This window comes from Macrotis lagotis, chromosome 1 (genome assembly GCF_037893015.1).
Source record: "Macrotis lagotis isolate mMagLag1 chromosome 1, bilby.v1.9.chrom.fasta, whole genome shotgun sequence".
In the NCBI taxonomy this organism is placed as follows: domain Eukaryota; kingdom Metazoa; phylum Chordata; class Mammalia; order Peramelemorphia; family Peramelidae; genus Macrotis; species Macrotis lagotis.
Window position 1 is genome coordinate 428,656,919 of NC_133658.1, and position 21,947 is coordinate 428,678,865.

Below are 21,947 nucleotides of genomic sequence, written 5' to 3' on the forward strand. Positions count from 1 at the left end.
TTTACTAAGCTCTTTCAACATACCCCTCTAAACAACTTTTTAAATAGTATGTCAAACTGATTCTAAATGAAATAACCAACAAAAATATCAGGGTAGCTTAGGAAGACAGAGTTGGTTAGGGGCTGGCTGGGAGCAGAATTTGACATATGTGGCTCTATCTATAGACTTTGGAGTAGCAGCAGCAGTGGTGGCAGCATCAGGAACATTCATCACCTGAGGATGCTAAGGGATCTGAACAACTAGATCAGAAAGAAATTACTAAAAATCCCTGAGCTAACACTTGGCACAGGACCAGGTGTCATTTGTCAACAATATTACCTGGTGGCAAAGTAGATAGAGTTATCAGCCCTGGAGTCAGGAGGACCTGAGTTCAAATCTCCATTCAGAAAATAAATACCTAGCTGTGTGACCTTGGGCAAGTCCCTTAACCCCTTTGCCTTAAATAAAATTAAAAAATTATCACCTGGTACCCTGATCACAGGGGTAGTTGTAATTATGGTAGTGAGGAAGTAGGTACCTGAGTAAGGTACAGAGTAAAGACCAGGAAGACAGTGACAAGCCCACACCCTGGATTATACCACTCAGGAAGAATTAAAAAAAAAAAAAAGTCCCTCCCCCAATGTTGAGAAAACAGGAAGGCCTGAAATCCAACCAATTGCTGCCACCATGCACTTCAGAGGTAAGCAGAGCCCAGCTCTAACAAAGTTGAAAGTCAAGAAAATAGTTTGTGGAAAATATTAAGCAATAACAATAAGAAACCTGACCATAAAAATCTACTATCAGGGGTGGAGCCAAGATGGTGGCATGAAGGCAGGAATTCCCAGAAACCCGTTCCCTCCAAAAATCTAAAAGCTGTCAAATTATGACCCTAGCTAGAATTTAGAGGGGCAGGACCCACAGAAAGACTGAGTGAACAATTTCCCAGTCCAAGACAAATTAAAAGTTCCACAGGGAAGGTCTGCTCTACTGAGACCAGGGGAAGCCATAGCACAGCACAGCCAGGCCAGGCACCTGAGTCTGTTGGCAGAGGGGGTGGTTTCCAGACCTTTTGGGCCAGGGATCACTGGGGACAACTGGAAGGGACGTTGAGAGAATTCAGCCACAACAGAGGGAGTACAGAGCGGGAGCTCCAGCCTCAGAGCAGACCTGCAGTGAGAACCTGCAGTGGGAGTTAGAAGAGCCACCCAGTACATCTAGAGCACTGCCCACCAATGGTAAGGGGGTTGGGGAAGACTGAAGAGAGGTCTCTGCTCTTGCTGGGGCAGGACTCAGCTGTTTGGCCACACTCAGATCCAGGCTACAGTCTGGGCCCCCCACACCACCACCACAGCCCATCAGGGACTCTCCTCACAGCCCCAGGGTAGAGAGGAGGGCCTGAATACAGGCAAGAGAACAGTCAGAGACTCTCATAAGACCTTGGAAGAATTAAGGTACCTGTGGATTGTCCCCCAAAACCTGCCAAAGCCTTGGAACTGCGGTAAATCAGTCATAGGCTGAGGAAATGAGCAAACAACAGAAAAAGAAGAATCTGACCACAGAAAATCATTTTGACCCCATGGAAGATCAAAAGACATTCTCAGATGATGACAAAATCATAGCTTCCGTACCCAAAACCTGAAAGAGAAATAGAAAATAGGCTCAGGCTATGGATGAGTTCAGAAAAGACTTTGAAAAGCAATTAAGAGAAGTGGAGGAAAAATTGGGAGGAGAAATGAGAGTGATGCAGATAAATCATGAAAACCAAGTCAGCAACTTGATGAAAGAAATACAAAAAACACTAAAGAAAATAACATTAAAAACCAGTTTAGACCAAATGGAAAAAAGCAAAACAAAAGGCAAATGAGGAGAAGAATGCCTTAAAAAGCAGAATTGGCCAGATGGAAAAAGAGATAAATAAGCTCTCTGAAGAAAATAACTCCTTCAAATGCAGAATGGAACTAAAGGAAGCTGATGGCCTTGTGAAACTCAGGAAGAAAAAAAACTATACCAAAAAAATTAGAAGAAAATGTGAAATATCTCATTTGAAAAATGACTGACCTCAAAAAACAGATCCAGAAGAGATAATTTAAAAATAAATGGGCTAGGGGCAGCTAGGTGGTGCAGTAGATAAAGCACTTGCCCTGGAATCAGGAGTACCTGGGTTCAAATCTGGTCTCAGACACTTAATAATTACCTAGCTGTGTGGCCTTGGGCAAGCCACTTAACCCCATTTGCTTTGCAAAAAAAAAAAACCCTAAAAAAAAGAATTGATGAGCTACCTGAAAGTCATAATCAGGAAAAGAGCCTAGACTTCATTTTTCAAGAAATAATACAGCAAAATTGTCCTGAGATCCTAGAAGAGAGGTTAAAATAGAAATTGAGGAAATTACAGGAATATTATAGACAAACTCCAGAACTCCAAGTCAAAGAGAAGATACTAAAAGCTGCCAGAAACAAACAATTCAATGACTGTGGCTCTATAGTCAGGATTATACAGGATCTGGCAGCATCTACATTAAGGGCTCGTAGGGCTTGGAATATTCTGGAAGGCAAAAGATCTTGGTTTACAACTGAGAATCAACTACACAGCAAAACTGAGTGTCCTCTTTCAGGGGAAAAGATGGACTTTCAATGAAACAGGGGTCTTTGAAACTTTCCTATGCAAGCATCCAAAGCTGAACAGAAAGTTTGATCTACAAATACAGGAATCAGGGGAACCATAGAGGGGGTGGAAGAGAAGGACTATGAGGAACTTAATGATGTTGAACTGTTTGTATAGGAAGAAGATATTGATAACTTATATGAACTTTCTCATAAGAGCGGTTAGGAGGAGCATATATAGACAGGACATAAGAAAGAGCAGAATATAATGCTATAGTAAAAAGATGGAGTCAATGGGTAATAAAGGAAAGTACTGGGAGGAAGGAAAAGAAGGTGTCAAGATATTGCACATAAGAGTCAAGAAAAAACTTTCTCAATGGAATGGAATGGGGAAAGGTGAGGGGGGAATGAGTGAGCCTTCATTTTCATCAGAAATCAAAAATCAGAGAGGAAATAACATACACATTTAAAAGAGTATAGAAATCTATCTTACCCTAGAGAAAAATGAGAAGAAAGGGATGGGATAAGAGGGAATGGGGGGGGAGGGGGGAGTAGGTGACAGAAGAGAAGGAAGATCATGGGAGAGGGTACTCAGATACAAACACACTTTTAACAGGGACAGAATGAAAGAAGAGAGAGAATGGAATAGATGAGAGTGGGGAGGAATTAGAGTGGAGGGAAATACAGCTAGTGATATCTGTGGGGAAAATATTGAAGCAACTTCTCTGGTGGCTATGATGGGGAAGGCAACTCATCCCAGAGACAAAACCATTGGAATCTGAACACAGACTGAAGTATACTCCCCCCCCTCTCTTCACTATTCTTGAGGTTTCTTATCTTATTTTGGGGGGGGGGTTATGATTACTCTCACAACAAGGTTGTTGTAATAATATAAAATAAATAAACACAAAACCCTACTATCTGGAAAGGGAAGTTCAAGGCACAAATAAACTCAGAAGAAAGTGATTGTTTGCAAACATCTACAGGAAAACTTCAAAGAAAAATTGAGATTGGACACAAACCTAACAAAAATTCCAAAAGTGATAGATAACAAAAAAATTTTTTTAATCAAATATGAGTATAGGGGGAAACTGGGGAAAGAAATGAGAGCTATGCATGAAATTTATGAAAAATAGAACTAATGACTAGATAAAAAAGGTACCAAAAATACTGAAGAAAATAACTTCTTAAAAACCAGAATTTCCCAAATTGCAAAAGATAAAAAAACCTCACTGAAATTAATTCTTCAGTGGTTTAGTGGAAGTAAATCACTCATGAGACATCCAGAAGCAATGAAACAATGTCCAAAGACAGAAAAAAACAAAAAATATGAAAGATCTCAAAAAAGCCCCAAACTAGAAAATAGCTTAAGAGAAGGTCATCTAAGAATTAAATTACCTGAAAGTCACAATTACAAGGAGAGCCTACATCAATATTACAATAAATCATAAGGAAAACTGCCAAGATAACTTAGAACCAGAGGGAAAACTAGAAATTGAAAGAAACCCCTGATCATCTCCTGAAAGAGATCCTAAAATGAAAATTTACAGAAGTATTCTAAGCTAAATTCCAGAATTCTCAAGTCAAGGAAAAAACTACTGCAAGATGTTAGAAAGAAAGAAATCAAATAGTATTGAACCACAGCCAGGATAACAGATAACAGGATAGCAGCTACCATGATAAACAAATTGAGTTCTGATTTTTATTCCAATGGTTTGGAATAATGATATTCTGAAAGGCAAAGGGGCTAAGATTAATCACCCAGCAAAACTGAGTATAATCCAACAGGGGAGAAATGGATATTCAATGAAATAGAGGACTTTCAAGCATTTTTCTTTTCTTTTTCTTTTTTTCTTTTTAGGGTTTTTTTTTGCAAGGCAACGGGGTTAAGTGGATTGCCCAAGGTCACACAGTTAGGTTAATTATTAAGTGTCTGAGGTCAGATTTGAACTCAGGTACTCCTGACTCCAGGGCCAGTGATCTATCCACTGCACCACCTAGCCACCCCTTTCAAGCATTTTTAGATGAAAAGATCAGAGTAGGAAAGATCTAAGTAGAAAATTAACACTAAACTACAAAGACGCAAGAGAAGTATAAAAAGGTAAACCTGAAAAAGTAATCATAATGGATTCAATAAGGTTAAACTATTTACATTCCTATATGGGAAGATGATGTATGCAAGAATTAAAAACTTTATCTTTATTGGAACAGTTAACAGGAGTCTACACAGAGAGCCTGGGTATGAATCAATTAAGTTGGAATCATCTCAAAACAAAAAATAGAAGGGTGAGAAAGAGGTATGGACGAGGAGGAGGAGGAGGAGTTTTTACCTTGCTAAAACCAAAAAAAAAAAAAAGGTGTGCAAGGAAGGATTTTTATAATTCTTAGGGGAAATGGGGGCAGAAAGTTGGCAATGTATGAACCACACTTGCATCTGAACTGATTTAAAGAGAAAGAATATTTGTATGTGTATACATGAATATGTGTGTAACACACACATATAGAGAGAGAGTTGGGTCAGAAATTCATCTTACTCAAAAAGAAATAGGAGGCCAAGGGGCTAAGATGTGAAAAGAGAAAGAGGTAGATTTAAGGGAAGCAACAGTCAAAAGCAAAACAGACTTTTGAAGAAGGGATAAGTAAAAAAGACAAAAGGATAAATAGAATAGGATGAAGGGAAATATTACACAGTAATCATAACTGGGAAGGTGAAGGGATTAATTCATTCATAAAATTGAAGAGAATAACAGAATGAATTAAAAACCAGAATCTAACAATAAGCTGTTTAAGAGACATATTTAAAAAGAAAAATATAGATTTAAAATAAGGAGCTAAAGTAAAATCTCTATGCTTCAGTTGAAGTAAAAAAAAGGCAAGGTTAATGATTATGATCTCAGACCATGCAAAAGCAAAAATAGACATGATTAAGAGAGATAAACAAAGAAAACTATACTTTATTAAAAGGTACCAAAGATAATGAAATTAATATCTAAGATATATGCACCAAATGGCCTGGTATCCAAATTCTTAAAGGAAAAGTTAAATGAATTATAGGAAGAAATAGTAAAGCTATACTAGTAGGAACCTCCATTTACCTCTCTCAGATCTAGATAAATCCAACCATTAAAAAAAAAAGAAATGAAGAATTTTACTGAAGTTAGATATAATGTGGGTGGCTAGGTGGCACAGTATATAGAGCACTGGCCCTGGAGCTAGGAGTACTTGAGTTCAAATCTGACCTCAGACACTTAAATGATTACCTAGCTGTGTGGCCTTGGGAAAGCCATTTAACCCTGTTGCCTTGCCAAAAAAAAAAAAAAACCCAAAAAACATGTTTCTTGAAATAGACTTCTGGGGAATATTGAATGGAAATAGAAAAAAATACTTTTTCTCTGCTATACATGGCACCTAAATAAATATTGACCATGCATTAAGGCACAATAAACTCACAAATAAATACAGAAAAACAAATATCAAATACACCTATATTTTGGACTGCAATGAAAAAAATTAATTCAATAAAGGGCCTGGGAGGCAAACATTAAAAATTAATAGGAAACTATATCATCTAATGTAAACAAAGAGCAAATCATAGAAACAACTAATAATTTCATTAAAGATGACAATGAGATAATATACCAAAATTTGTAGGATATAACTAAAATAGTACTTAAAGAAAAAATTTATATCTCTAAACACATCAATAAAAGAAAGAACAAATCAATGAATTGGACAAAAACAAAGAAAAAGAATAAATGTTAATTCCCAATTAAGCATCAAAATAAAAATTCTAAAAAAACAAAAAAGATTAATAAAATTGAAAGTTAAAAATGAATAAAACTAAGAGCTAGTTTTATGGAAAAATAGAAAAACAACTGATTGATTTGGTTTTTAAAAAGAAGAGCTAAATATTACCTGAATCAAAAACGAAAAGGGTGAATGTACAACCAATGATGATAAAATTAAAGCCACTATTAAGAGTTGTTGGATTATCTGAGAAGCTAAATGAAATAGTTGGATATTTATAAAAATATCAATTGCCACAATAAACAGAAGGGGAAACAGAATTTGTATTTTATTACTATCTTAAGTAAATCTAACTTAGAAAAAGAAATTGAATAAGCCATTAATTAGCTCCCTAAGAATAAAAGACCAAAACCAGATGGATTTGCAAGTGAATTCTGCCAACATTTAAAGCAACCCCAATACTACATAAACTCTTTGAAAAAATAGGTAATGATAGAATCCTACCAAATTTTTCAATGACACAAATATGACACAGAAAGAATCCTGGGAAAAAACTGTAAACCAATTATTTCTAATGCATACAAGATGTAAAAAAATTTAATAAAACACTAGTAAGATCACAGCAAAGGATCACAAAAAAATTGACCAGTTTGGATTTATACCAAGAATGCAAGACTGCTTCAATATTAGGAAAAGTATAAGCAGAATTGACTATTATCAATAATTGAAAACAACAAAAATTATGATTATATCAACCAATAAAGAAAAGGCTTTTGGCAAACTATCACATTCCTTTCCTATTAAAAATGCTAAAAAGTCAAATAATATCTTTAGTAAAAATAAATTTAAAAAATAAATAAGAAGTTAAGTCTAAAAAATACTAAAAAGCATAAGAATAAAAGGTATTTTCTTTAAATGATAAGTAGTACCTATATAAATAGAGTATTATCTGTAAGGTGATAAACTAGTAAGTTTAGCCTTTCCAATGAGATAAGAGGTGAAGAAGCAAGGATATCCATTATGACCATTATTATTCAATAATGTTCTAGAAAAAAGAAATTAAGAGGAATAAGCACAGGCAACAGTATATAATCACTTTTTGCAGCACACTGTAAACTCTTCACTTTCCTCCAACTCAGTCTGGTCCATGATATGCAAATTTCTCATCACCTTTTGTTTTCATGGTGTAGGAGGTAGTACAGAAGCAAGGACAGAATGCTGTCATGTCCGTCCGGTTCTAATCCTATCTCCATCACTCTATCTGATGGGCCATGTCATGTGGCGAAAAGAGAAGTGAATTAGGGGTCAGCAGGGGAAAGATTGCCCAGTACCTGCTATGGGAACTTAGGTTAGTTATTTAGGGTGGTAAAGAAAAAAAGCGCTATGCTAAGTACTTTACAGATAGTATCCTGTTTGATCCTCACAACAACCTTTGGAGAAAGGTGCTATCCTCATTTGTAGTGGAGGAAACTGAGACAGAGTTAAGTGACTTTTCCAGGATCACACAGCTAGTAGGTGAATAAGGTGAGATTTGCACTCAGATCTTCCTGACATGAGGCCCAGTGATCTATCTAACCTCTCTGGACATCAGTTTTTTCAACTCTAATATCTCTTTCAAATCATTCTGATATAGTCTGTCCTAACCCTCAATTTCATCATCTAATAGCTATTTTCTTGGAGTCTTAGAGTAAGGTTTAAGTTAAATGCCACTCTCAGTTGGCAAAATCTTATCATTTTGGACATTCCTGAATAAAAGCACCACACGATCTCCAAGTAAGACCATGCCCTTGTAGCTCAGTATCTTCACTCTCCCTGGAACCTTAAGAATTTCACATGAGGGCGGCTAGGTGGCGCAGTGGATAGAGTACCGGCCCTGGAGTCAGGAGTACCTGAGTTCAAATCCGACCTCAGACACTTAATAATTACCTAGCTGTGTGGCCTTGGGCAAGCCACTTCACCCCATTGCCTTGCAAAAGAAAAAAGAATTTCACACGAGATTCATTTTCATTGGCTTTATTTTATTGGCACTTCTTGAGAAGTTGTTTATTCTTGAAACCAGTAAAAGGCTGAAGTCACTGACCTCAATGATGAAAACTTAGAGTCCCAGCTGCATCTGTGGGAGGAGACAGAACAGCCAGATTACTGCCCAGGCCACCAGAAGCTTGTTTACTATAGAAAAATGGTAGAAAATACTACACACACTTTCAGGTAGGAAGGGAAGTAAAGAGGAAAAAAGATGCTAAAAGCATATTCTTTCACATTTTACTAATTAACAATATGTGATAACCCAAACAGAATTTTATTTTTTGTCTAAAAAAACACTTCATAAATTATTGGAGAATTTTTTTAAAAAATAAGCTTTTTTCATTGAAAACTAATCATATAATAACATTCTTATCCATGGTTTAAAATTCTCATTCATTCTCAACAGTAGAAACTGATGGTAATCTTTATTAACTTTGATACTGAATATTCTAAAATAATAAAAGCATGTTTAGTCTATCATGAAACAATTACTTCAATGACTATTTTTTTCAAGGCAATGGGGTGAAGTGGCTTTCCCAAGGCCACACAGCTAGGTAATAATTAAGTGTCTGAGGCCGGATTTGAACTCAGTTTCTCCTGACTCCAGGGCCGGTACTCTATCCACTGCGCCACCTAGCCACCCCCTTCAATGACTTTTTGAAAGAATCGGATGTGAAATCTCATCCTCACTGAATGAGAAAAAGCAACTTACCTTGGCTCATGCCATATGCTGTTTTATTCTTTTAATTTTTTCACACTCTGAATGTGGTAGTTCCAGTTTTCTCTTGAACAGTGATGGCTTATACAACTTAATGTCCTTATCATATATGAGCCTAGCAGGCTGCAAAGGCACTCTTGCTGTGTTTTCCATGTGTCTTACAGATTTAGGAGAATCAATATTCATGAGCCAGGAATGTTCTAACCTTGGCCCCTGCACCTCAGTAATTATTCTAGAATCCATACACAAGTCAGATGGCTCTGCAAGTCTCGCAGAACAATCTTTCAACTCTTGACTGATGATCTCTACAGGCAATTTCAATTCACTCATTGGCCGCATGTATACGTCATTTGTTTCTAATGCTGGAAAAGTCCAGCTGGAAGATTTGGCAAGTTCTGAACTTTTCACAAAGGTGGAGTCTTCGATAGTAACATCTTCTAGGATGTGTGAGTTCAGTGAATTTGAAACTCCACTGCAGCTCATGTCCCCAAGGGAACAATAATTCAAACTGCTGTCTGAAAGATTTGGTATATCTTCAGAGTCACCATCATAAGGATCTAAAAACTGACACAAAATTATTTTTAAAAGTCAATAGTTTCTAACCATGTCAGCATTTTTATGAAACTACTCATAGGTATGAGTAGTTTCTTCAATCATTCTTTTTTTCTTTTATTTATTTAAGGCAATGGGGTAAAGTGACTTGCCCAGAATCACACAGCTAGGTAATTATTAAGTGTCTGAGGCCGGATTTGAACTCAGGTCCTCCTGACTCCAGGGCCAATGCTCTAATCTACTGCACCACCTAGCTGTCCCTCTTCCACCATTATTGACCTAGTCAACTTTTGCATCAGTCTTGACTAAACAATTAAAAATTGCATTAATACCAAACCTGACTATCACCAAAGAAGCCTAAATGATCTGACCATAGTTGGCACAGTATATCCTCTGCCAGTCAGGTGCCAACCTTGCTTCTGTTTCTCACTGCATCATTCACACATCAAGTCTATGTGTCCTCCATCTTTTTGTAGAGATGGGACATCTAGACTTTCTTATAACTTGTTTCCTTCACAAATCTAGGGGAAGGCTTTTATAAGAACCACTATATTCATATCATGTAATAGAAGGAAAATAAAGAAACATCAAGAGTTTAAAAGTCTAATGGTAGTGAATGTTCAACTAACAAAATCTGACACTTAAAGTCAGTTTAGCAGATTGTGTCTGTTATCCACTCTCAAACCTAATGGTCTTATGACCTTTACCGAAATTCAACAGCTCTTTGACTTGGAAAAGTAATGGTACATGAATGAGACTCAGTCAGGATAATTGTTTAAAAATCTCTCCATTCAACCAGGAGATGGCAGCATTGGTAAAGACTATGGATGACTTGTTGTTTCCCTTATTTTCACATAAATACTGTTAATTGTCTCTTTATTCTTCCTTACCTTTTCTCTATTTGGGTCACACTGTGCTGTACTACTATACAGGTAGAATACATGGATGGAATCAAAAGAAACACTATGTCCCATGTGATTGACTGGTTATTTTTGCTAGCAGATGGCACAAAAATTGTTTTTTAATGGAGCCTGCAAGCTTTATATTATATTAGCATCTGTTTCCAAAGCTAGTTGAGATTTTTAAGGATATCATTTTGAGGGCAGTTAGGTGGCGCAGTGAATAGAGCACCGGCCTTGGAGTCAGGAGTACCTGGGTTCAAATCTGACCTCAGACACTTAATAATTACCTAGCCGTGTGGCCTTGGGCAAGCCACTTAGCCCCATTGCCTTGAAAAATCTAAAAAATTATATATCATTTTGATAGGGTAAGTGCCACCACCACCCCCAGTGAAGAAAGAGAAATAAACAACAGGTTTATTATCATACCATCAACACAGAGACCATAGCTTATATGTTGTTCCATCTATCAATTTACATAGACACCTACCTATGGATAGATGAATTTATAGAGCTTCGATAATGTATTATATTCACAGCAAGACAAAGTAGAAATATCTTTAAACATTAATTAAACCATTGACAACTGACAAACGTAAAACCTAAAATTGATTGAATTAATCCAAGTAGATATAGAATATTGTTTCTCCAAATTTGCCTAGGATGACAAGAAAAAGGAACCATTAGAGAAAAAAATAATATTTTCCATTAATATTGCCATTTCTTACCAGGTATGTGTCTAATTATCTCAAATTAAACAGGCCAAAATTACACTATTTAACTGGTACTTAAACAGAATAAATATCCTAAGCTATCTTTCTACAAAAGAAATATAAACCCTTAATATAACCTATGGATCCAGTTAAATCTAGAAACTGATCAAAAGTGGATAGCACTATTTTAACTCAAAATGGGAAAGGAAAGCATTTTTAGTACAAAGAGACTTCTGAAAAGCAAATTCTTTCATTGAGTTTTGATAATATAAACAAATATCTATATCCAAGCTGTAGTTCAAAATTTCACAGCTCCTCACATTATAGTATCTGATATATTTTTTTTAGAGTAGCTCAACTAATTGCACAATTGTGGATTCTGTACATTCTGAACCACAGCATACCGTATTAGCGGTTTCTTTTTTTGCTGTTTAAAAAAAAAAGGTCAGGTTGACTATTTCCCAAAATGAGAGTTCTTCAAAATCTATCAACAATGCTAGGTTCATCAAGAGCATCAGTCTGAGGCCCTAAAAGCATAGTTTCCATAGCAACCAGGTCCAGAGCTAGATCAAAGGAGTTCTGTTCCCCTCTAGTAGCCAAATACATAAAATCCATAAAACCTATCACATCCTCTCAGACTTCTCTGAAAGCTGCGGCCAAAGGACAAAAGGCTTGGCAAACCTCTTCCAAGTGGGGAAAAGAGGCTGCTAGGCTCATTAAAAAAGACCCAGGACCCCAGGGGTTAGAAGCAGCTTGCCTTCATGGGACCCTGACTGATCCAAGTGAGGCAGCTTGTTGTCAAAACCAGGAGGGAGGGAGGGCTTCAGGCAAGACTGCAGTGATTCTGATGTAGTATGCAGGCAACTATCCTTCGACATCTCCAGATCCTACCATTGCTTTGCCTATGAATCTGCAAAGCACTGAGACACCAGGAAAGCATTTCATTCAAAGGGAGATGAAGGACACAGCTACAAGGGTAGACAAATCTGAGAGATTAGATGCTTTGAAAAGGAAGAGAGAGATTGATGAGGGCATAAATCTTTTTTTTTGTTTGTTTTTGTAGGGCAATGACTTGCCTAAGGTCACATAACTAGTAGGTTATCAAGTGTCTAAGGTCAAATTTGGACTCAGGTCCCTCCTAACTCCAAGGTCAGGAATCCACTGAACCTAGAGGGTATTATTCTTGAACTAGAAAAGTCATCATAAGATTTTAGAACCGCAAGAGTTCTTCTAATCCAAGACCCTCATTTTGTAGATGAGAAAACCAAGGCCCACAAAAGATCTTCAGCACCCCATACTGGACACCTAGTCCTTTACCTAGGACTTCCAAATTTATATTCCAACCAACGTATTGTTTCTCTAAAATTTCCCTAGGATGATAAGAGGAAGGAACTATTAGAGATAAAAATAACATTTTTTATTAATATTGCCATTTCTTATCCAGGTATGTGTCTAATTATCTCAAATTAAACAGACTAAAATTACACCATTTAACTAGTACTCAAACAGAATAAATATCCTAAGATGCTGTCAGTACTTTTAGATCTAAGTCAACTTACCTCTCTTATGATGCCTTCTGTGAATTCCATGCGATTCTTTTTGTGATCACCCTGGAAAGAAAACAGGCTTGAACACTCTCCTATCAAGAAAGCCAGCTAATACAAACTACTTCTGCACAAGCCTGGGCCCATGAAAGGAGAGGGAACTCAGGGAACTACCTCCCATATATTCCCCTGGGGTGCTTAGGGACCCACAAAATATGGGACCAATCCAGGGTAATTAGAGAAAAGCATATTAAGGACTTATGAGCCCTAGGGGAAGGAGGAAAACCTTTGACAGCATTTCCTAGAGATCCACACATTTAAACTTCAGTACCATATGTCAAGGAAAACAAAATCGGGGTGGCTAGGTGGCGCAGTGGATAGAGCACCAGCCCTGGAGTTAGGAGTACCTGAGTTCAAATGCGGACCCAGACACTTAATAATTACCTACCTTGGGCAAGTCACTTAACCCCATTGTCTTGCAAAAAAAAAAATAAAGAAAAGGAAAATCTTAGATGAGAATATTATTGAACACTTTGGGAGATTTAAAAATAAATGTTTGACTCTCTGAAGAGATTTAAAAATAACTATTTTTTTTTTGTACTGAAGCTGCTCAGGATTCCAAGAAGGACACTGTGATCTGATCTCATTCTCATTATCAGAAAATTTTAGAATTCTATGAATCAGACTTTTAGAGCCAGAAGTGACCTAAGCAATTCATCCTAGGTAGAAGGTGAGGAACCAGAGGGGTTAAAGACAATGTTTGATTTGTTCAAGTTCATATAGCAAGGGAAGTAACAGAACCCAAATAGTTCTTTCCACTACATCACACCGTCAAGAAATCTAGATTTTTTCTTTTTTTTTAATGAAAGGAATATTGCCTCTCCAAATAATAATAATAATGTTGATGATGATGAAAGGAACAAAGAAGTAAGGAAATTACAAATAACAAGAAAGTAATTCCTTGGTACATCTTAAGCACTTGGGACTGGAAATCCTCAGGAGATTATGAATGAGAAAACAAGACTTGTGAGGAAGGAACCAAAAGCCACTTAGGGTAGTGCTTCCAGAAAGACTCATCTTCAGAATTTAGGAGTTTCTAGTTCCAGTTGCACATTTCCATTCTCATATATTCACCCAAATTCCAACCCTAGCTACTCAGAACCCCACTTTTGCCAAGAGAGAAAAGGATTTTATACAGGAGCAGCACCTTAAAACGATGGAGCATTTTTCTCTGCCCCTTCTTGATGCCAACCCTGGTGCTGATAACACTGAATGCTTCTCGGATGCAGCTACGCCTGTCCTGCCTTTGATCAGCCATGGTTCAGGAAGGTGGATTTTTATTTTTTTACTTCATTAAAAATACTGTCAAAAAGAAAACACCACAAGGAAGCTTTATAACAAAGCATTAGAAAAGTGGTTTAATTGAATCTCCTAAGGGTCAAGTTCTCTGGGAAGAGATATCCCCATTATCCATATTTTTGGGACTGCATATTTAAAATCAAAGAATGTCAGATTTGAATAGGCCTCAATTGTTGTCTAATCCAAATCTTTATCTGAAAAAGGAAAAGTCCTATCAAGTCACCCTGGAAAGTAATAGTGAAAGGGAGGTCCCTGCCTTAGAAGGCTGCATTTACTATCATTGGACAATTCTTAATTGTTAGGAAGTTACTCTTCAAGCTGAAATCTTGGAAATAACCATCCATGATTTCTAGTTCTGTCCTCTGAAGTTAAGCTTTCCTTTTCTTCAGGGCAGCCTTTTAGCTGTTTGAAGACCACCAACATATTCCCCCTTCTATCCCTAACCCCCTAATCTTCTCTGTTCCAATCCCTTGATCGTTCAACCAATCCATTATATAGGATAGTTTCTAGTTGTCCCAATTCTGGTCACCTCCCTCCAGACATGCTCCTTTGTGGCAATGACTTTCACATATTATGTTGTCACATAATACTGGATCTACCCAGGATAGAGTAGCAGGAACACAGCCTTCCTTTGTTCTAGGAACCATACTTCCATTTATATAGCCTACAAACTCATTAGCTTTATTGGCTGCCATGCCACCCTCAGGATTTCAACTCATACCAAGAGAAAACTCAGATCTTTATTTCACCTGAATAGTTGTTTACCCCAAACTTCCCCATGCTGCCATTACCTAAGTATAGAATTTTACAATTATCCCTATTAAATGTTACTCTTAGATTCATTCCTCTGCTTCAAACAGACTAGCAAGTTCTTTCTAGATACCATTCTGTCATCTACCACAACGGCCATCTCTGCTGGTGTTGTGTCGCCTGAAAATATCATGATTTTTCCCAAGAACCAAATAGAAGTAAAGATATATCCTGGGAACCCTCTACTCTAAACCTCTTTCTAAGGTTAACTGGAAGAACCACTGTTTGGATCATTTGACCAGGGAGCCCCACAATATTGAGTCCCACAGGTATAAGAGCACAAACATACACATGGAAGAAGAGGAATGGGAACTGGTAGGAATGAAATTTCATCACTACCACAAACCTACTTGAAGTTTCACGTCACTTGATTTTTGAAATAGTTCTCGTGTGAAGGTACCCTGTAGGGAAAAAATTCCAATTACAAACATACTCCACAATTAATTTCCTTTTTAAACAGGTTTTCCATAAATATAGTTCATTCTAAGCACTGATCATTTAAGTGGGCAAATTTCTAGACAGGAAGAAAATGTATTTTTATTTATCTTGAATACTCTAAAATTAGCTCCCAGATTTATGCCAAAGGAAAAGGTCATCAAATACTTTTAGAATTACAGTTATCCCTTCACATCATGATTTCATTCATTGTAATTTCAATAGACACATGTCATCTTAAGAAATTAAATGGCAATTTTGGAGGGGTTTTGCAGACCAGCAGACAACAAAGAAGTTTAGAAACTCAGAAATGCATAAAACATATGTATATTATTGTATAATATCAATAAATTTTATATTTTAATACTATATAAAGATTCTATAAAAGAAAAAGAAAAAATTCAGACTTCTTTAATACAAATAGAGAGCCCAAAATACTTTTCATGAATTTTCCCCGATTGCAAGGATGCTGTGCCCTTAACCCCTTCAATGTGGAAGGGATAACCAGAAAAAGAAGCAGAGAGATGGAGAAACTCAGTACTCATTCAACTCATTCTTGTTTCTTTTGCAGGGCACTTCTGATGAGGTACACTGGATATATACTGGATCTGGGATTTCATTGATCTCCCAGGTGAGAAAACTTTCTCTATTAATGTAGGTTGATAAATTTAGTCTTATAGAGCTGCCTAGAGAACAAAGAGATTAAATGATCTGCCCAATTACTCATCCAGCATGAGCAAAAGGCTGGATTTGAATCCAAATCTATATGACTTTGGAGTCAGGTTTCTATGGTAACATAATAACTATGCAATAAGAGTGAATCCTAGGATAGGATAGTAGAAAAAACACTATTTAGAGTCAGGGCATCTGGGACTAATGCTACCTATTACAGAGAATATTTTAACATCTTATACTCCTGAAACAAAAGTTTCTATTCTAGTCCGCTCTGTATAGTAAATGTTATTCTTTTAAATTAAAAAAATATATACTTATCCCCATTTCATTAGCAAAAATAAGTGTATATTTCAATATGTTTTCTATTGCATATGTTCAATATGCAAAGAAATATTTTAACTACTTAATGAAATCATTTGTTGTTTTATTACCTGCTTAGGTAGTGAGAGGGGGCAAAGCTAATTTAATTAATTCACTGATCAGGTACAAAGAAATTCAATCACTCCCAATTTAATTTAAAGTTATGTTCTGAATACATCTTTTTCTCTGCAGCACATGGAACTTATACAAAAATTGACCATGTACTAGGACATAAAAACCTAATGATCAACTGCAGAAAGGCAGAAATAGTGAATACATCTTTCTCAGATCACAATGCAATTAAAGTCATATGCAATACTGGGCCAAGGAGATATAGACCCAAAGCAAATTGGAAACTGAATAACCTCATTTTAAAAAATGAGTGGACCAAAAAGCAAATTATAGAAAGAATTAACCATTTTACCCTAGATAATGGTAATAATGAAACAACATACCAAAACCTATGAGATTCATTCAAAGCGACTCTCAGGGGATATATTATAGGTCTAAATGCTTACATGAATAAATTGGAGAAAGAGGAAATCAATGAACTAAACATGCAACTAAAAAAATTAGAGAAAGAACAAATCAAAAATCCCCAATTAAATACCAAATTAGAAATTCTAAAAATTAAAGGTGAAATTAATAAAATTGAAAGCAAAAAAAACTATTGAATTAATAAATAAAACCAAAAGTTGGTATTATGAAAAAACCAATAAAATTGATAAACCTCTGGTAAATTTGATTAAAAAAAGAAAGAAGAAAACCAATTGCTCATATCATAAATGAAAAAGGTGAACTCACCACCAATGAGGAGGAAATTAAAGTAATAATTTGAAATTATTTTGCCCAACTCTATGCCAATAAATTTGATAATCTAAGTGAAATGGATGAATATTTACAAAAATATAAGTTGCCCAGGTTAAATGAAGAAGAGAATACCTAAACAACCCTATCTCAGAAAAAGAAATTCAACAAAAGCCATTACTGAACTCCCTAAAAAAAAAATCTCCAGGGCCTGATGGATTCACAAGTGAATTCTACCAAGCATTTAAGGAACAATTGGTTCCAATCCTATATAAACTCTTTGGAAAAATAGGGCAAGATGGAACTCTGCCTAACTCTTTCTATGAAACCAATATGGTACTATTACCTAAACCAGGAAGAGTTAAAACAGAGAAAGAAAATTATAGACCTATTTCCCTGATGAATATAGATGTAAAAATCCTAAATAAAATCTTAGCAAAATGATTACAACAAGTCATCACTAGGATAATACATTATGATCAAGTAGGATTTATACCAGGAATGCAGGGTTGGTTCAATATTGGGAAAACTGTTAGTATACTCAATTATATCAACAACAAACCTATCAGAAATCATATGTTCATATCAATAGATGCTGAAAAAGCTTTTGACAAAATACAGCATCCATTCCTATTAAAAACACTAGAGAGTGTAGGAATAAATGGACTGTTCCTTAAAATAATTAGCAGTATCTATCTGAAACCATCAACAAGCATTATATTCAATGGGGAGAAGCTAGAGGCATTCCCAATAAGATCAGGGGTGAAACAAGGATGCCCATTATCACCACTAGTATTCAATATTGTATTAGAAATGTTAGTGTCAGAAATTAGAGAAGAAAAAGAAATTGAAGGAATTAAAATTGGGAAGGAAGAGACAAAACTCCCACTCTTTGCAGATGACATGATGGTCTACCTAGAAAATCCCAAGAAATCACCCAAAAAACTACTGGAAACAATTAGTAATTTTAGCGAAGTTGCAGGTTATAAAATAAGCCCTCATAAATCCTCAACTTCTCTCTCTCTCTCTCTCTCTCTCTCTCCATATATATATATATATATATATATATATATATATATAGATAGATATAGATATAGATATAGATATAGATATATATATATATATCTAGCAAGAAACAGCAGGAAGAGCTAGAAAGAGAAATCCCATTCAAAGTAACCTCAGACAATATAAAATATTTGGGAGTCTATTTGCCAAGACAGACTCAAAATCTTTTTGAAAATGATTATAAAACACTTCTCACACAAATTAAATCAGATTTAAATAACTGGGCAAATATCAACTACTCATGGATAGGCAGAGCTAATATAATAAAAATGACAATTCTACCAAAACTAAACTATCTGTTTAGTGTCCTACCAATCAAAATTCCAAAAAATTACTTTAACGAGTTAGAAAAAATTGTAAGTAAATTCATATGGAAAAATAAGAAGTCAAGAATTGCCAGGAGCTTAATGAAAAAAAAGTGCAAAAGAAGGTGGCTTAGCCCTACCTGATATAAAATTATATTGTAAAGCATCAGTCATCAAAACTGTTTGGTACTGGCTAAGAAATAGAATGGTGGACCGGTGGAATAGACTAGGTGTAAAAGCAGGAGATGATTATAGTAATCTGCTGTTTGATAAACCCAAAGAGTCCGGCCATTGGGATAAAAACTCCCTCTTCGATAAAAATTGCTGGGATAATTGGAAGTTAGTATGGAAGAAACTTAGATTAGACCAACACCTCACACCCTTTACCAAGATAAGATCCAAATGGTTACAGGACATAGACATAAAAAACAATACTATAAGCAAATTAGAAGATCAAGGACTAGTCTACCTGTCAGATCTATGGAAAGGGGAGCAGTTTATGACTAGGGAAGAGTTGGAGAACATCACTAAAAACCAATTAGATGATTTTGATTACATTAAATTAAAAAGCTTTTGCACAGATAAAACCAATGTAACCAAGATCAAAAGAAACGTAGTAAATTGAGAAACAATCTTTACAACTAATCATTCTGACAAAGGACTCATTTCTAAAATATACAGAGAACTGAGTCATATTTTTAAAACAAAAAGCCATTCCCCAATTGACAAATGGTCAAAGGATATGCAAAGGCAATTTACAGATGAGGAGATCAAAGCAATCCATAGCCATATGAAAAAATGCTCTAAATCATTAATTATTAGAGAAATGCAAATTAAAACTTTTCTGAGGTACTACCTCACACCTCTCAGATTGGCCAATATGACCAGGAAGGATAATGATCATTGTTGGAGGGGTTGTGGGAAATCTGGGACACTATTACACTGTTGGTGGAGCTGTGAACTCATCCAACCCTTCTGGAGAGCTATTTGGAACTATGCCCAAAGGGCAACAAAAGTGTGCATACCCTTTGACCCAGCAATACCACTACTGGGTCTATACCCTGAAGAGATGATGAAAAAGGGTAAAAACATCACTTGTACAAAAATATTTATAGCAGCCCTGTTTGTGGTGGCAAAGAATTGGAAATCCAGGAATGCTAAGGAATGGCTTAGCAAACTGTGGTATATGTATGTCATGGAACACTATTGTTCTATTAGAAACCAGGAGGGATGGGATTTCAGGGAAGCCTGGAGGGATTTGCATGAACTGATGCTGAGTGAGATGAGCACAACCAGAAAAACACTGTACACTCTAACAGCAACATGGGGGTGATGATCAACCTTGAAGGACTTGCTCATTACCTCAGTGCAACAATTGGGAACAATTTGGGGCTGTCTGCAAAGAAGAGTGCCATCTGTATCCAGATAAGGAGCTGTGGAGTTTGAACAAAGTGCAAGGAGTATTCCCTTTAATTTAGAAAAAAAACAGATATCTTTTTGTCTGATCTTGTTACCTCTTAGACTTCTCTTCTTTAAGGATATGATTTCTCTCTCATCACACCCAATTTGGATCAAGGTACAACACAGAAACAAAGTAAAGACTGACAGATTGCTTTCTGGGGTGGGGGGAGTAAGATTGGGGGGGAAATTGTAAAACTCAAATAATATCTTTAATAAAAATTAATTTAAAAAAGAAAAACACAAAAAAATAAAGTTATGTTCTGAGATCCATCTCAAAGAGCCTTGCAGTGATGATAATCATAACTGACATTTTATCCTAGAAGCAATCAGGAATCATTGAAGATTTTTAGAAGTTGTGCAAAAAAAGTCCTGAAGAGGGGAAGAGTCTGGAGGCAAGAAACTGGAAGCTATTAAAAAGGGTCCAGGGAGGTAGTAATAATGCCTAAATAAGGGTGCTGATAATATGAGTAGGAGAAAGAAACTTGTTTAAGAGGTATGGTGTAGAGACAGAATAGGATGTAGCAACTGATTGGTTATGGGGAGGGAGAATAACGAGATACACCTCTGAATTTAAAAACAAAATAAAATATTCTAGTGACTAGGAAGTTGGTAGTACCCTTGGACAGGGAAACCTGGAAAAGAAAATGTGCAGAATGCGCAGAAGGGACAAGTTTAGTTTGAGACATGCCGAATTAGAAGTATAAACAGGATTATACAAATAGACTTGTCCCATAGGTGAGAGGTGATGTGGGACTGGAGATCAGAAGAGAAATTATGGTTCAAATTTGAAGTTCATCAGCATAAAGGAGATAACTGAACACAGAATTAGATGAGAGAATGGGGGGGGGAAGAGTGAGAAAGAGAGGGAGAGAGGGAAAGGAGAAGAAGAGATGGAGATAGGGAAGGAAAGAGAGAAGAAAAGAAGAAGGGGAAGTAGAAAGGAGGAGGGAGGAAAGAAAAAAGAGTGGGAGGACAGTTAAGGAGGGAGGGGGAGGGAGAGAGAAAGAGAAGGAAGGAAGGAAGAAAGAGAAAGGAAAGAGGGAGAGAGGAAAGGAAGGAGAGAAGAAGGGAGAAATGGGAGTAAAGAGGGAGGGACACAGGGAGGAAGGGAGAGGAAAAAGAAGGAAACAGAGAGAGAGAGAAGGAAGAAAAGGAGGGAGAACAAGGGAAGATGAGGAAAGGAGGGAGAAAAGGAGAGGAGTGCGTGCGTGGGGAGGAATATGGGAGAGTTAGGAGAGCCCAGGAGAGAGCCTTCAAGGCAGCTAGATAATAGCACAGTGATAAATTATTGGATCTAGAATAAGGAAAACAAGTTCAAATTTGGCCTCAGACACCAACTGTCTGGCTAGGTAAATCATTTAATATCTGACTCAGTTTTCTTATCTATAAAATAGAGATAATAATGGTACCTACATCTCCCAGAATTGCTGTGAGAATTAAAATGAGATCACATTAATAAAGCATTTTGTAAACCTTAAAGCATACTATATAATAAACATGGGCTCTCATTCTTCATCATCACTACCAGACTGAGGTGTAGGAGGTTAGGAATAAATCAACAAAAGAGATTGAAAAGATACAGTAAAGCAGGAATTAAGCCAAGAGACAGGAGAGAGTTCTTAGGAAGAGAACATGATAAATGGGGTGCAAAAGCTATAGAAAAGTCAAACAGGATGAATACTAGGAAAAACCATTAGGACCATGGATTAAGATAATCTTCAGGAGAGTCATGGGTCAGATTCAAAGGGTTAAGAAGTGAAAGCAGAGGCAGCTGAATTGGGTTGTTACTGGTTTTTTAATAGTAAAATGGAGAAATATGAAAGAAAGCTAAGGGAAATGATTAAAGACTTTCTAAGGATGACAGAGACCTTTTCACATTTGTAGGCATTAGG

At 36.3% G+C, this 21,947-nt stretch overlaps 1 protein-coding gene across 17 annotated transcripts in view; it reads right to left on the minus strand.

Moving 5' to 3' along the window:
* Nucleotides 1–8,324: 8,324 nt before the first annotated feature.
* The window catches only part of LOC141506378 (uncharacterized), a 31,990-nt gene continuing 18,367 nt past the window's right edge, over nucleotides 8,325–21,947 (minus strand). For 11 of the 17 annotated variants that reach the window (XM_074213120.1, XM_074213119.1, XM_074213118.1 and 8 more), the window contains 4 exons: nucleotides 15,298–15,348; nucleotides 12,794–12,844; nucleotides 9,065–9,634; nucleotides 8,325–8,440 (listed from right to left, as the gene is read on the minus strand). In XM_074213120.1, coding sequence (XP_074069221.1) covers nucleotides 9,071–9,634; nucleotides 12,794–12,844; nucleotides 15,298–15,348 — 666 coding nt within the window. In that variant the 3' untranslated portion in view covers nucleotides 8,325–8,440; nucleotides 9,065–9,070. Of the gene's footprint in view, nucleotides 8,441–9,064; nucleotides 9,635–11,977; nucleotides 12,155–12,793; nucleotides 12,845–13,985; nucleotides 14,141–15,297; nucleotides 15,349–21,947 lie in introns of those variants that run through there. The other 6 variants (XM_074213129.1, XM_074213126.1, XM_074213125.1 and 3 more) reach the window with 2 other exon arrangements.